This window comes from Phascolarctos cinereus, unplaced genomic scaffold (genome assembly GCF_003287225.1).
Source record: "Phascolarctos cinereus isolate Bilbo 61053 unplaced genomic scaffold, phaCin_HiC Scaffold_4;HRSCAF=312, whole genome shotgun sequence".
NCBI classification, from domain to species: Eukaryota; Metazoa; Chordata; class Mammalia; order Diprotodontia; family Phascolarctidae; genus Phascolarctos; species Phascolarctos cinereus.
In genome coordinates this window covers 316677252-316694181 of record NW_027555847.1, presented here as the reverse complement: position 1 = coordinate 316694181, position 16930 = coordinate 316677252, and the positions used below count along the sequence as shown (strand labels likewise).

General features: G+C 38.3%; 1 protein-coding gene and 1 pseudogene across 1 annotated transcript in view; one reads left to right on the top strand and one right to left on the bottom strand.

Moving 5' to 3' along the window:
• Positions 1 to 609, top strand: part of ANKRD31 (ankyrin repeat domain 31) — a 183365-nt gene extending 182756 nt beyond the window's left edge. Inside the window, exon 25 of the mRNA XM_078153158.1 lies at positions 258 to 609. Coding sequence (XP_078009284.1) covers positions 258 to 403 — 146 coding nt within the window. The 3' untranslated portion in view covers positions 404 to 609. The remainder of the gene's footprint in view (positions 1 to 257) is intronic.
• A 12467-nt stretch (positions 610 to 13076) lies between these two features.
• LOC110216579 (dimethyladenosine transferase 1, mitochondrial pseudogene) lies at positions 13077 to 14227 on the bottom strand (annotated as a pseudogene).
• Between the last annotated feature and the right edge of the window lie 2703 nt (positions 14228 to 16930).

Below are 16930 nucleotides of genomic sequence, written 5' to 3'. Positions count from 1 at the left end.
TACTGAAAATACCAAAGCCTGTTAGTAGCTGTGAGTGAGAGCTGGGAGGTGATGGCACTATCTCTGAATACCTTATCTTTGTTCCATTTCGTTGCATGCATGCTGTGTGGATAATGAAAGTGGAGTTAGAAAAAAATTGTTTTGGTCACAAAACCTGATACACTTGCCCTCAGACTGACCTGACTTTTAAGTGCTAATGATTTTTAAGAATTTCATAGTTTGAATCCATAGTAATATTTTATCAACTTTTCAAACAGGACCTTCCAGTGATTCAGTACAAAACCTCACACATTATCTTCAGCTAAATGAAATATTATTGATCGGCAACCAAGAATTTCTTCCATGCCACATAATGGACCAACATTGGAAATTCTATCTGGCAAGCAAAGATGGGCCATTCTGACATCTTGTATTACAGTGACATGTTATACTTTGTTTAAAGCCTTAAATTTTGTTTGCACTATGAATCAAAGTTCAAACTTTTTCTTATGGGATCTGATGAGGGTTATTTAGACTTAAAATTCTACTGGTAAAATTCCTGAGATCTTTGATATGAACATATACTAATGTTAGGACATGTTGAGTTTTCTCTTATAATGAATTATATTTTTTTGCCACTGAAATAAAGGCTTCTTGAAGGTAATTAAGTCAATTCTTGCATTTTGTTTTCCTTGTTTATATAAACAAACTTGCCTCCCTCAACCTAGCTCCTTACATTAACCTACCTTCGTTTATGTTTTCTGAAATGAAAATTCTTATGTGTGAGATAAATGGTAAATCTGGAGGGTCCAAAAGAACAGAACTAATGAAGAGCCCCCTTTTTTTTCCTTCCCTCTACCCAAATCCCAGCAGATCTCCCTTTTCCCCTCCACCTATCCAAGCAAAGTCCCTTTCTCTGTTTCAATGGGAGAGTCCATAGTACTCCACTCTGACTGGGGCTAACTTCACCTGCCCCTACTTCCAAGGGTCATAGTTCAGGGGTGCTCACATATTCCCCTTTACCCTTAGCTACAGGGAGGACATGGTCAGATGCCATTTTGATGGGCAGAGAATCAGCAACTGCTTACTGACCATCCAGTAAGATAGTGGGCCTTACCATCTTGCCTGCAGTTGCCCCAGGTACTGCTATTTGCCCCAATACCACACTCTAAAGGCTTTTTTCCATCCACCTTGCAGATGAACCCATCTATGCAATATTTGCTGTCTCCCCACACAAGCCCCTTGAGAGTAGAGACTATCTGGAGTTTCTGTGTGTGTCCTTGGCACTTAGCACAGTGCTTGGCACAGGGCAAGTGTTAAATATTTTTTTTAGTTCAAGAATTTATTACCCACCTTAGCACATGGACAAATGTTAGATAATTATAACTTTTAATGCTGCTTTATTCTTTTTTGGTCTAGACCTATGATTTCATTACTATCAGGTATTCCAGAAACTTCCACCATTGAGGAAGGTCAGCAACTTACCTGCAAACTGTAATTTTGAGAGTTGTCTAGGTGACCTAGACATTAAATGACTTTCCTTGGGGTCACATAGCTAGTCTGCCTCAGAGTCAGGACTCAAACCTAGGTCTTCTGACTCCAAGGCCCACCTTCTGTCCACCATGCTGTACTTCCTCACTATTCTTTGATCTATATGTGTGAGAAAAATACAATAACATTTTTAAAAATTGATTTTTAAAGAGACTTTAATCTTTGAAAAAATTTACTTTTAATTATCATAATTTCTTATAAATATTACTCTAAAGAGTAGGGGAGAATAGAAAGCCCTCCCAATAATCGTTCTATAGTAAAACTGGCTCTGAAAAGCAGCTTCAGTCTGTGTTAAACTCACAAAACTCAAGAATCACCAGTATTTGCCTGCGACTAGGATCACAGTCTAGGGAGGGACCAGACCTCGGAAGCCATCTAGTCCAATTGCTTTCTATTATATTGTAATAATGTTATCTTGGGTTATATCATATAATACTGGTAAATATATTACAGTCATGTCATGGTCATAGCTTTATAAGGAGGTACTGGGGCAGTCCCTATTCTCTAGAGTTTGAAGGGCTGATTTTGTTTCAAGAAGATAATAGCTAACATTTACATAGAGCTTTCTATATGCCAGGTACTGTACTAAGCACAGTTCCTCAATTATAATGGTAATTGTCCAGTAAATGCTTTGAGGGTTAAAATGAATTATTACTTCCTATGTCCTGGGAGATGGGATCCCAGCTTTGGTGCTGAATAGTGACTTTAGGCAAGTCACTTAACTTCTTAGGCCTCTGTTTCTTCATTTGTATGTAAGAAGGCTGAATTTTTTCACTAGTTTCTGAGAAGGTGCCAACCTGCTTTGGTAGAGAAGTGCTTCACCTGCCTGTATCACTGAAATCATGGGCCGGGTCTCTGACCCCTAAAACTATTCCAAGAACCTGGGATGTCACAAACAATAAGTCATGATGGATCAGTTCTCAATGGGGAGAATGTTAATTTGTAAATTAATTCTTTAATCTGAATTTCACGCTTTAACATAGAAGGTTTTATATTTATGTCCAAACAAACAAAATAAAACAAACAAATAAATAAAAAACCCCTAGACTTTAGGTATAGCTGTCAAGCAATATATTTAGAATATTGTGACTTGTCACACTAGCATTAACTGTCTTCTACTTTTATAATTGTATTAATTGTTTCTTATAAACTACAACTGTTCCCTAATGGGGAAGACATTCTACCTAAATGGAATAGCTTATATTATTTTGACAAAACCCTAGACACTTACTAAATTTTATTAAGTGGACCAGAGGTCCCATTACCCTCATTGTTAACAAAGGTCTTTACTTCTGACACCTGCCAGAAAAAAGATTCTAGAATTTGAAGGGCTGCCTAAATGTCTTAAGTGGGAAAAATGTCCTTGATCTTGTAATCATGTGATGGTTCCCTAATACCTTGGTCTCTATCAATATTTTCTTGAGGACCATTTATGAAATGGTAATGTACATTTGCACTTGAATGCAAAAACATACTGTATTTGCATTTAGCATGAGACCAGCCAGGACCCCACACTGCCTTAAAGACCCTTGATTCAAAAGACCACTTCTCTAGAACTGCAGGTGACTTTCTTAAGGCAGTTTTCATGGCAATTTCTGTGTAATTTATATGTTTTTAAGTAGACTTTGCAATCTATTTCCAGGCAGTTTTCAAGTTTAAACAGTTTTATTGCTACTTTGAAAGGTGTCATTTCTTATCTTTTTCCCCTTATTGCTTCTCACCTTCCAACTGTAATTGAACCAGCTCCCCTGTACTGATAGCGAACAGCACACAGCCTCAAAGTGCCTGCAGAACCAGATTAAGACATAATTGGGAAATATTTAACAAAATAAATAAAAGTACAATATAGATAATGTTAATTTATAATCTTGTGAAATGTTTAACAAAATAAGCAAAGGTACAATACAATATAGGTAATGTTCATTTGCGGTTTTCTAAGTCGATATACAGCTCATAGGAATCCGTTTTTAGTTAAGTTTGACCTCATTAAAACTGTACAGCATGGGGCAGGTAGGTGGCGCAGTGCATAGAGCACCGGCCCTGAAGTCAAGAGGACCTGAGTTCAAATCCGGCCTCAGACCAAACACTTGACACTTACTAGCTGTGTGACCCTAGGCAAGTCACTTAACCCCAATTGCCTAAAAGTTTAAAAAAAAGAGAGAAAAAAAAAACTACAACATGAAAGGTGGAGGCCTATAGCCACAACATGAAGGAAGGGAAGACATTTGAAGAACACTGGAAACCTTCACTAGGCCAGCCACAGGTCCTCCTAATATACAGAAATGAAAATGTAAGCATTGTTGCAGCCTTGGGTTCCATGCATGACTCAAGAGCATTCAGTGGTGTGACAGCTTCCTGCCTTGTGTCCTACCGCCATTTTCTTTGCTCGGTGCTTGTCTAAGTGCTTGACAGTTTAATTCCACTGGCAGCATAGGTGCCTAGTAGGGTTAGTTCCTTCACCTGGTTGCCCTGAGGGAAAGAGGGAGGAAGAAAGATCTCCTCCAGTGTTCTTCAACTTTCAAGTTATAATGTTTCCCTCTCTTCTGCTGCAAATTGTATCACTGTGATTACTTGCTTTAATCTTTTTTTTTAAGATGGCCGTGTGCCCATTGGCTTTCTTTCCCTAACTCCTGAGTGTTACCCCTTTCCCTTTGGGGTTTTGCTTATTAGTTCTTTTTTCTTTCCTGCTTTTTTCTGGTTATATAATTCTTCCCTATCTTTTTCCCTCTCAGTCATGTAGATTTCCCCTTCCTCTCCTGCCTTTCAACTAGTCCTGTTCAATAATTAAAAAAAAAATTGTACCTCTTTCCAAGAAGGGATTTCTCTTGTTCTCTTTATTATCCATCCTCTCTTTCTGTCTACTTTAGATCCTCATTCTCTGATTCATGATCTCTATAATTATCTAGTCTCTCTTTTCTCTGTATTCCTCATACAGTCAAAGTTTCCAAGGTATCCATCCTAGGCTCTCCTTCAGATGTGTTCTGCCACTGCCTTGTAGAGCTTGATTGATTGATTGATTCCCTTTTTCCATTGTATCTCATTCTCAGAACAATGCCAATTATTGTGAGTGTCGGAGGGATACTACCTCATGGTAGAGTTCTGCCCCTCCCCCAGGTCCCTGATTATACAGTCCACCACTGACCTGTACCTTCCTTTAGTTACCTTTTCCCCCACTTCCATGTTTGCCCCATGCTTTCCCACTTTCCTCCAGGGGTTCCAACTCTTCCTCTTCCCAGTGTAAGAACAGTAGACTTTTCAAGGGCCAAATCCCCCCAGGCCACACCCAATGTCCCCATCTTGGTTCACAGATCATTTCCCTTCACCCATAGGAGAATTCATTGGTAAAACCACCTCCTACCACCAAAGTAAAGCCTCCTTCCTTTCCCTCCTCTTTTTCAATCTTCCACCCGTGTTCCTCACCCCTGCCCCATAGGCTCTTTTCTTTCTACGACCACAGAAGTCACTTTACCCTCATTGTTAAACTTTGTTGTGACCCCAACACATCACATTCTATCCCCCTTCTCCCTTCCTTCTCTTCATGTATCCTCCCATATTGTCATGTAGTTCCATAGGGAAAAAAATAGTAATTCACCTGTAGACAGGCTTTTGGATGCAGCTAGGTGGCTCAATGGATAGAGCACCGGACAATTCATTTAACCTCTGTTTGCCTCAATTTCCTCATCTGTAAAATGAGCTGGAGAAGGAAATGGCAAAGCATTCCAAATGAACCCCAAATGGGGTCAAGAAGAGTTGGACGTGACTAAAATGATTAAACAAGAAGAAGGCAGGTTCTGTTTATGAAGCCCCCTGTCTGCCTCTTCACTGGTACCTATACCAGACTTCTGTCTTCATCCAGTCTCCCAGTGTATATTTAGAAAGAAGTCTCTTACTTTTTTTACAACCATAAGGATAGGTACAAAGGGAACTTTTTAAAAATGGGAACTTACAATTATAGGTCCACCACCTCAGAGATTTCATGATTTTTATCAGTTCATTGACTTTTTTTTTTTGTCAAGGCAATTGGGGTTAAGTAACTTGCCCAGAGTCACACAACTAGTAAGTGTCAAGTGTCTGAGGCCAGATTTGAACTCAGGTCCTCCTGACTCCAGAGCTACTGTGCTATCTAGCTGCCCCTGGGAGAAGTCTCTTATTGATCTGTCTCCTGTCACTCCATTGCTATTGCTGTACTTTGCTGCATTTATTCACTACTGTACTTCTGTTGCTTGGGTGTTCAAGAAGCAAATGATCTCTTCAGTTCTTCAGTTCTAGTTTTCTTCCTAAAAATGTTTCAAGTGCCTCTTTATTATTGAATGTCTATTTCTTTTTTCATGTGTGGATGAGTTCAAATTTGCAGAATAAGTTACCCTAGGCTATATTCTGAGCTCCATTGCTTTTTGGAACACATTATTTCATTCCCTCCTGTATTTTCTGGTGGGTATGGAATAGCCTTACAATACTCAAATGTCCTTTCCATTGTATTTGAAGGTCTTTCTCCTGACTGCTTACAGAATTTGTTGTTTCTGAATTGAATTGTTAAATTTAACTGCTATGTATCTTGGAATCTATGTTGGGTTTTCTTCTGGAGGCAGTCTGTGAATTCTTTCAATTGGTGTTTCATTTTCTATGTTCAAAAGTTCTGGGAAGTTCTCTTCTATTATTTCCTTATGGTGTTAAGGTTTTCTGTCTTGTCACATTCTTCTGGGAGACTTACAATCCTCAGATTATCTCTATGCATCCTGTCTTGGAGATCCATGTTTTTGCTTGCATAGTGAGCAAATTTTCCTGTTTTAATGTTGTTTTTTGCTTCTCTTTTTATAGATCAGGGGTGGGGAACCTGCAGCCTCAAGGCCACATGTGGCCCTCTAGGTCCTCAAGTATGCTAGAGGGCCACATGTGGCCTCAAGACCTCAGGTTCCCCACTCCAGTTCTAGATTGTCCTTCGCTTCTGTGTATTGTCATTCCCAATCTGTTGTTCTCTCTTTTGTTTCTTTGGTGAGGCTTGCCATCGCAGATCATAGTTTTTCTATTTTGCTCATTGTTTTTGCTGTGTGAGACATAAATTCTGGTCTCATCATTCTCATTCCTTCTTTGAACCACTCAGGAGTTGTGTTTTGTGGTTTAATATTCCACAGGTCCTCTGTCTCTTCAAGTTTTGGATCATTTACCTTTTTTTTGCAGTATTTATTCATAAATGCCTGAACTCATTTATTGGATCTGGAGGCCATATTTCCTTCTATTGTTACTGGTTTTCCTGTTGATTCATCTGCTTGTATCTGAGATCTTTGAGTTTTCTTCTTCCTGAAATCTTTGTTAATTTTAGCCTTTCCCCCATCCCCTTACTTCTTATCATTCATTTCTTGATTCCCTTCCCTCTAATTGTGGTTTCCATGGGGTCTAGATTTTAAACACGTCAGTCTCCTCCCATGCTGAGCAATTCACAGTTCACCAGCCTAGGCCTTTGCCCCAACTGACTTTGGGGGGGGGGGGTCAGAATTGGCCAGAACTGGACACTGTGCTCTTTCCCTCAGGCTTAGTGGAGTGTGGCAAAGCACCCACCCCTACCACTTCTCTCCCTCCACCTTCCCCCAGAATATCACATCCTGGTGTCATGTCCCACTCCCTCTTTTCCTTAGTTTTTTGGCCCAGCCCTGACACCAGCTCTAGTGTTACAGGATTGTTGGCCTGGCTCTGGCTGGGTGGGTGGTACAGGGTTGTCCATGCCAAAAGTTCAGAGCTTTGCAGCACTGATGCTGTAAGGTTATAACCCCTGGCACAGGCTGCAGATACCTGGCTGTCAGTTGCAGCTAGGGTAAACTTCTACAGTTTGGAGCTGGGGTTTCCATGGCACTGGAAAGGGGGTGGGGGTGGAGGTAACAGAATGGAGGGGATAGATTTTATTGTAAGCCTGTCTTGTGTTCTTGGGTATGCTAGTGCAGCCTTGATGTCAATAGCATGAAAAGTGGGGGAGGGGTGCTAAGGGAGATCAGGGTCAGTGACTGTCAATCAGTCCATATGTTCTGGATTTTTTTTAACCTTCTTTTGGATTCTGGGTCTCCTAAACCATGGAGACAGTTGGAATAGATTTATCTTTGGTGTATAATTTCTGTTTTAAAGAGGTTTGAGAGATCAAACCTCTCATGGGGTGTGGTCATGGGGATCGGAGAAAATGTCTAGCTCTCCATCTTGTTACCCATGTGACCATGAAGCCCTGTTCTCCACCTTTCATTTGCAATTTTGCTTCCATGAGGGAAGAGAAGAATATGCCCAACATAGACTTAGTACATGGATGCCTTTTCCCTGAGATATGGTGATGGTTGATAATAATAACAGACTTTATTAATATAGAACTTCAGGGTTTGCCAAGCACTTTACAAATATCTCATTTGATCCTCACAACAATCCCAGAAGTTAGGTGCTATCATTATCCCTATTTTACAAGTGAGTAAACTGAGGCAGGCAGAAATTAAATGACTTGCCCAGGGTCACATAGCTAGTAAGTTCCTGAGGCCAGATTTGAACTTGGATGTTCTTGATTCTATACCCAACACTATATTCACTGTGCCATCTAGCTACCTCCTGGTTGGCTACCAGATGGTAACCTTTCTTTCTTTCTTTTTTGCTTTTTGGTTTTTTTTGGCTAGAGCAACTCATGAGACTGCCTATTAAGGCACAGAGAAGTTATAGTCTGTACTGGTGGAGAGAATATCACACCAATGAAATCATAGTTCTTTTGAAGTATTCAAGTATAAGTATAGTTGAACTAGAGAATGTATCTTCAGAATCTAAATAAGGGACATATTTTCTGGCCCTCTTACACCTTTTTCTGCCATGCTCCAGGCTATTTTCTCTTTGGGTGTGGGCTGCCTGGGTGACCTACCATTGGCAAGAAGAAGAATCTTCGTGATATGAATCAGCAAAGGAGAATTAGAAAGAGCAGTCAGGTAGATAGGAGAAGCAGAGAATAGATCTTTGGGGCCTCAAAGGTCATCTAACCCAAGCTCCTTCATCTTACAAATAAGAAAGCTGGAGCCCAAGGAGGTTAAGTGACTTACCCACAGTCACATACTAATAAGTCAGCTCCTCTGACTCCAGAGCCAGAGCTCTCTCCACTGCGTATCCCTGCCTCACAGTGAAGAAAAGATAAATTTCAAAAGAATGAAGCAGTGGTATGAAAGAAAGACAGGAGATTGTGATCCAAAATGAGAATTTCAGAGTTCAGGATCTTGAAAGTGGAATAGCTCTTAGATGTGACCATTCCTCTGGCTTGCCGAGGTAGAGTAGAAATGGAAGTCATTAGAGGTGAGGAGGTTGGTGGACTGGGAAGGCATTGTATTAACATCAACAAAACTTTGAAATCACCAGTGGGTGTTTGGGTAGAGAAGAAAACTAAATCAAGAGCTGAAGTTTCTAGAGGACTACAGGATGATGTGAGTATCTAAGAGAGAAGTTTAGGGTAGCCATGAGGATGAGGACAAGATGATATACTAGATGGCATGAACTTCTATGGAAGAGAAGTTGCTAAGAAGAGGTGGTAAAGCAATGATTGCAAGTGATAGTGAAAAGCAAGGAATAGATGGTCTCCTCCTCCTGACCCTGTGAGTCAGTGCATAAGGAAAGGAACAATGGAGAAGATGTCAAGGGATGCAGTGTCTCTGGGGACAAAGCAGTTCTCAGTGCCAGGAGGCTAAAAAAGTATAAAAGGAAGTGGCTAAGGATTATGAGGGGTTGTTAACTGACACTTTTATCTATATGACCCTGGGCAAGTCACTTAACTTCCCTGGACCTCAGTTTCCTCATCTGTTAAAAAAAAAAGTAAAATGGCCTCTAATATCCTTTACATCTATTCATCTATGACCCTATGGGGTTCCAGAGGGCACAGTGGCTGGAGTAGACAGAGAAGGATGGGGCTGGGGAGATGAGAGGGAAGGGAACGGAAGGGAGCAGGAAGGGAGCACTGAAGTACATTGGGTTTAGAGCACAGAGTGAGGTAGCAGGGGAAAGGCATGTTATCTCCTAGGTAAGTGTGGGTGACTGAATGACAGAGATCAGAGGGGTAAGGAGTGGGGACATACTAACCCTAAGGTATGAGAGTACCAAGGAGGCAGAAGCTTATAAAATAAATCAAACCTAAGATCAGTGAGGCAGCCTGCTCATACCCTGCTTTCCAGGTAAAGTTCCCACCAATTTGAAAAGTAGCTGGGAGGAGCCAGAGGTATGGGAATGGGAGATTCACAGATTCACTCATAAGGTCTTTATAGTTAGATCTAGAAGGGGCCTTAGAGATTGCCTAATCTAACTTGTTTAAATATAGCAGCTGTGTAACCTACTCACACATGTAGGGGATCCAGAATAGCTATCTAAGGTGCAAGGAATTCTAAGGGACCCCATTCACTTGAAATGATAGCTCATGAGCCCCCATCAACGTGTCAACTTTTTTTCTGGTCAGCCAGAAGATACAATTAGTTCAAAGCAAAGGTATTTAATGACATAGTCTGGTAAGAAGATCTGCATTAGACTATGGCCCCCATGCACAAACATATAAATCATCAAGATATCATAATTGAGGGGGCCATACATAAGGAATATGTAGATTCTTCTGAGACTTCAGAATGATATCACTGCTTATTGGTCCTTGTCTTCACTGGGTCTATTGCTCCAAAGGGCTCACTGAGCCGATCCCTAATTTACTACAGTATTATATAATAGCTAGAACCTGCCCTGACAAGAGCAAGCTGGTAGCTCTTTAAGTCATAACCACTAAACTCAACTAACAGAATGTTCACAGGCTAAGATTAGGGCTTTTTGTTTGTTTGTTTTTTTAATACCTATTCCTCTAACAAAGATCAAAGCCTTCTGATACAGACAGATAACTATCTAACTTGGGGTTAACCATTCTTGAATACCACACACACACACATCCCATGATCTCTGATTTGATTGCAGGAAATTTTGAGCTAGGACAAAAGATAACATAATAGGCAAGTCAGTGTTGTCCACTCATGGAGCCCACATTCCTGTTCATTTTTTTTTTATGCATATTGCTCAGGAGCAAAGTGTACTGTATTCTGGGTAGTGAAAAACCTTGGTCTTCTTACATCTAAATGAAAAAACAGAGACCGAAAGAAATTCGGTCACTCACCCAAAGTCACATTCAGTACCAAAGCTAAGATCCCATCTCCCACGGCAGAGGAAGCAATAATTCAATTTAACTCAAAAAGCAATTTACTGAACATTTGCCCCTAAAACTGAAGAACTGTAATCTTCTCAAAGAAAATAAATCTCCCAGACTCTAGAGAGTAGGGCAAAATACCCCAGTATCTCTTTACAAAAATGTAATTAGAAAATTATGGATTTTAAAGGAAAGTGAAATCTCCACAATATTATGTGATAGAGCCAAGGTAACACCATCTCTAGATGTGGTCTGACCAGGGCAGGGTGCAGCTAAACAATTAACTCTTCCATTCTAGACACTATGCCTCTCTTAATGCACCTGAGGATAGCATGCTTTATTACCAGCCCTCTCCCTGGCTTCCCTCTTTCCCCAAACTCCTTTACTAATTCATTCGGTTTTGAATGCACCTAACCATTCCATCACCCAGTCCATATCTCCCCATCTTCTCCACAAAAATACCATGACAGATCTTGACAAATGCTTTGCTAAAATGTAGGTATACTGTATCTATTGCATTCCCTTAAGCTACAAGTCTAGGTAATTTGTTCAAAAAAAGGATATGAGGTTATTCTGACAAGATCTGTTCTTCAGAAAGTCATGCTGACTTTTAACGATTACTGCTTCCCTTTCTAAGTGCTCATAAACTATTCCTTTAATAATGTATTCTAGCATTTTGCTAGAAATACAGGTCAAACTCAATGGTCTAGGGTTTATAGAGTCTACTTTTTTTCTCTGTTTGGAAAATTGGTTAATTGTCCTTCTCTAGTACTTCTGCACCTCTCTAATTCTCAAGATCTTTCAAAGATTACTGATAGTAACTCAGAAAAAAAATCTCTGACTGTTTTTCCTATAACCTAGGATGTAGAGGGTGCATGCCTGGTGATTTGGACTCATTGGAGTTAACTTGGTGGGGGTTTTTTGTGTACCATCTCCTCATGTCATCCATTTCAACTCCTTGTTTAAGTAATTTTGTTTTATCCTTCCCAAGTCAAAGAAGTATCCTCAGAGACTCTCCTAATCTTTTTAAAAGTACCCCTCTTCTCCAGAGGCCAGGCCAGGGACTAAAAAAAGCCAGTTTCAGGAAGAATGGTGGAACCCAAAAGACTGTGACTGATAAAGGTAGGTGACCACTCAGTCTCTCAGCAACAGTGTCTGAAAAGGCCACCCTCACCCTTTGAGAGAAACAGACCGCATCCAAACTAAGTTTCTGATACAACAAAGAGCCAGCAGCAAGGGGTGGGGGTAAGCAGAACAATATTGAGCCTTCTCAAGATAGAGCATTGGTAGTAAGCACATCTTCAGCAAGGATATCATAAAAAAAAAATCAATAGAGTGATTGATTGAGAAAGACAAAAGCCAACTGAAGGGAAGAAATGTCTCCTGTTTTCATTTAGAGAATGAAATATAGAATACTTTCCTAGTCCTTCAAGTTCTTTTGATGTTGTATCTGAAGCATAACACCCAACAATAAGTCAGCAAGGAGGCATTCTTTAAAAAATACTGACTTTATATTGCAAATTTAACACTGTTGTTCTGACAAATTTGCGTACCATACTGATATTAAATACGTATACAGTTTCTTCATTCAATAAACCAATTACCAAATGAACAGGGATTTGTGAATATAATTATGAAGAAAGATTTCTCCAACATAATTCAATGAATCAACATTAGCAAAGCAAAATTAGTAGCATGTGCTACGAGTGAGGATGTGGAAAGTCTCATACCAGACTGAACATTACAATTGTTTTCTATATAACAAGATTCTACTAGTATTATATTCCAAAATATACTTCTTATCTAACACTAAATATGAAAAAACAACCTATAAAAAAGTAAACTCTAAATTTTATGCAATTATGCCAAAGTATAATTTAAACAGGAACTTCAGAATATGTATGTGGAAACAGAAAAAGTAGTCATTTACTGCTTTTAATCCACCTTTTCAACATGGTAACACCGGCTTCTCCATTACAACCTGCATACAACAGAAATTAGCATTTGTGCAGTTTTTGTATTTATTTTATAGCTGACAAATTGCAACTGCAATCTCAGTATGAAACTACTTTGCAACCAAAAAAAATGAATTCTAATAGCCTAGAAAAGATGAAGATAGAACAAAAATCTCTGCAAAGACAGAAATGTAGCAATTCCAAGGATAGTTCTGAAGAGCATCTGGAGAATAAATGAAAATGTCAAATAAGTAAGCAACTAAATTAGAACTTTTTTTTCTTATTTGATTGTATTTATTTTCTCTATCAACCTGTACAGTAAAAGAAAAGTCACATATGGGTATTCATATTTTTATTAACACTTCTTACTGAAACATTATCACTATGAAAAAGTCTTTAGATAATCTGTGTAATGTAATATCTCTATCCTAATTAGAGTAAATGGGGAAAATAATCCACATCTGAAATTTGACATTATGAATTTAAACATTATATACATTGTTATAGTCTAAATTACAGCTATATATAATCTAAATCATTATCATCATCTGTATACCTTGTAGGCTTTTTGCTTTTCTTTTGCCTGAATTCATCCCTGAAATTGTAGGTGAAAAGATTTCGGTCTTCATCAAACATTTTTCTGCATCACAGAGGTTCTTGGAATGCAAGATGGAGAGCTAGACTAGCCATAAAGTAGGGTCCACCTCAGCTAACATTAACATTTTTTTTCAGTGTCTTTTGAGCATTCAGCTTATTTCCTTCTGAACCGAAAAGTACGCTGAACAACTTTTTCCACAAACTTAAATGGCTGAAGTCAGCCATTTAAGGTCATCTATGTTCTGCCATAAACAAAAGGTCCATCTGTTTTTGAAATATTTTCAAGTCACTTAATAATCAATGGAGTAGACACAGTGAAAGGCAGGTTGCCAATAATGTACACACTTGGAGGATCATCTTCCCACATTCTTTGAAGGTGTTCTGGAAAAGCCTTTTCTACTTTATATGTCAATACATTCCCGTGGACATCCCTCCATCTTCCAGGTGCTTCATCAGATATCGTCTGTAACCTGGGAATAAACTGAGTGTCCTTTTTCAACCACAAGAAGATCAGCTACTTGAGAATTAAGAATGGATCTTGTGATGCCATGTGGTTCAGGGCCTACTTCATACACATGAGCATTTTTCAGATTGCCTGTCTTTTGTACAATCTTATCTGTCAGTCTCAAGTCCAGGAGTAAGTTCTGGGACAGCCGTTTCTGAGCTCAGAATCTGAGAAGCTGAATGATCTCCCCAGTCGTGGGCAAAGATAGGAGGCAGAAAGCAGCTAGCTTTGCCTGGGCACTCATGAGGTTGGTGTAGGACACTCCTCAGTTGGGCCTGGGCAAAGGGCTGTTAAAGTAGAATTCTTAAGGAACAAACCCTCAAATCAAACTAGAAATTGGAGACATTAGAAAAAAAAGAAACTCTCTATCTCAGTGGATTCCCTGAAAAATAAAATAACAGAATTGAGAAGTAAAAATATAGATAGAAGGAAAAATAATAGAACAAAATCACAAAATAATAACGTAAAAAATATGAGAACTCTACAGAACTAGAATAATGAACCTGAAGATAGGATATAAAGAGATAGTCTAAGCAGAGGTGGGGAACCTGTGGGCCTCTAGGGTCTCAATTGTGGCCCTTTGACTGAATTCAAACTTCACAGAACTTGAGGACCTAGACGGCCACATGTGGCCTGGAGGCCACAGGTTCCCCACCCCTAGTCTAAAGCATAGGTTGTAAAAGTGGGTGATACTAACCTCTGGGGGGTGCTGGAACAATGTGGGGGGCATAGCAGCTTGAAATGATGCAAATTTCAAAACAAAACAAAACAGTTAAAGGGTTAAAGAAAGTACATTTTCAGAGGGGGCATAGAGTAATTTTCTTTCTTTTTTTTTTTTTTTGAAAAGGGGGCAGAAGGCAAAATAAGTTTGGGAACCTCTGGTCTAAAGATTACAAGTCTTCCCAAAAAAAAGATCTAAAAAAATTTGCCCAGAAATAACAGAAACACCTGGTAAAATTAAAAGTCAGATAATCCATAGGACACCTACAGAAAGAAAATTCAAATTTAAATCACCAGACAACATTTATTTAAATTTCACAACTACTACAACAACAAAAAACAAATCTTGCAGACTGAAAGGAAAAAAGTCTTCAAGTTCCAAGAAGAAAAATCAGAATGACATAGGATTATTCTGTGGTTACAAGAAAGCAAAGGGAAAATTGTTATAGGATATTCTAAAAAGAAAAAAAAACAAATAAACAGGCTGCCACCCTAAATAACATCCTCCTGTCTAAACATCAAAGAAAAACAACTGAACATTTAGTAAAAGGGAAGAATTTGAATCATAACTTCAAAAGAACCCAATGGTAAACAGGGTATTCAACTTGCAAAATGAATAAACAACAGGAAGTTAAATACTTTCAGAAAACAATGAAAGAATAATGAATGAAATATTTATTTTCATGCAGCTAGGGATAGATAATGTAGAGCTAGGGTAGATATGTTTCAGAAGTTGTTTGATTTTATTTTTTTTAATATCTCACATATTGAATAAAGAGATATGGCAAATAGTATCAATGTACTAAAGAGTTGAAGGAGTAAAAGTGTAATGGAAAAAATAAGATGGAAAGCAGGTGAATGAAATCAATTGATATTTCAGTGGGCAAAACTTCATCCTTTCATTGATGAATTTTTAAAATGTAATTGGGAAACATTTAAAGAAATAAACAAAAACATTTTTTAAAAGGTGATTGAGTACTTCTCACAATTATAACTAAGAATTCTTAATCAATATTAAATTTAAAAGTTTTTGCACAAACAGAATCAACACAATCAAGATTAGAAGGAAAACAGAAAACGGGGGGGGATTTTACAGATAAAGGTCTAATTTCTCAAATATATAGAAAACTGAATCAAATTTTTAAGAATACAAGTCATTCCTCAGTGGATAAATGGTCAAAAGATATAAACAGCAGTTTTCAGATGAAGAAATCAAAGCTATTTCTAGTCATATGAAAAAATGTTCTAAATCACTATTGATTAGAGAAATGCAAAATAAGACAACTCTGAGGTACCTCCTCACACCTATCAGATTGGCTAATATTACAAAATGAAATGATAAATATTGGAGGGGTTGTGGAAAAATTTGAACACTAAAGCACCATTGGTAAAGTTGTAAACTGATCCTACCATTCTGGAGAGCAATTTGGAACTATGCCCAATGGGTATCAAACCATGCATACCCTTTGATCCAATGATACCACTACTAGGTCTGTATCCCAAAGAGATTAAAAAAAAAAAAGGAAAAGCACTTATTATAGCAGCTCTTTTGTGGTGGCAAAGAATTGGAAATTGAGGGGATAGCCACCAGTTGGGGAATGGAATGGTTGAACAAGTTGTGGAATATGATTGTGATATAATACTATTGTGCTATAAGGAATGATGAGCAGGATAATTTCAGAAAAATCTGGAAAGACTTACATGAACTGATACAAAGTGAAGTGAGCAGAACCAGGAGAACATTGTACACAGTAACCGCAATATTGAACAATGATCGACTATAGGGACTTAGCTATTCTCAGCAATACAATGAGACAATTCCAAAGGACTCATGATGAAAAATGCTATCCACCTCCAAAGAAAGAACTGATGGAGTCTGAATGTAGATCAAAGTATACTATTTTTCACTTTATTTTTGTGGGGGGGTTTTGTCTGTGTTTTCCTTCACAATATGATTAATATGGAGATATGCTTTTCACAGCTGCACATGTATAACCTATATCAAACTGCTTGCCTTCTTAATGAGGGTGAATGAAAGGGAAAGAGAAAAAGAATTTGGAACTCAAAATTTTAAAAAACAAATGTTAGAAAATTGTTTTTACATGTAATTGGGGGAAAATAAAATATTAAATAAAACGTAAAAATAGAATATTATTTTTTTAAAAGATTCTTAATCAAATAAGAGATAGAGGGGATCATACAAAAAGAAAAACAATTTTGACCAATAAAATTTAGAAGCTTTTGTACAAATAAAATCAAAATAGAATTAGAAGAAGACAATTAGAAGAGGAATTGGTGAAGTGAGAAGATATTAGAATCAATTGAAGACCCAAAATATAGAGAGAGCTGACACAAATAAATAGTACCATGAGCAAACCAGCCTGCTCTTCTGGCAATTTTTGGTTCCCATATGAATATGAAGTGGAGGTGATGAATAGATTGAAGGGATTAGAT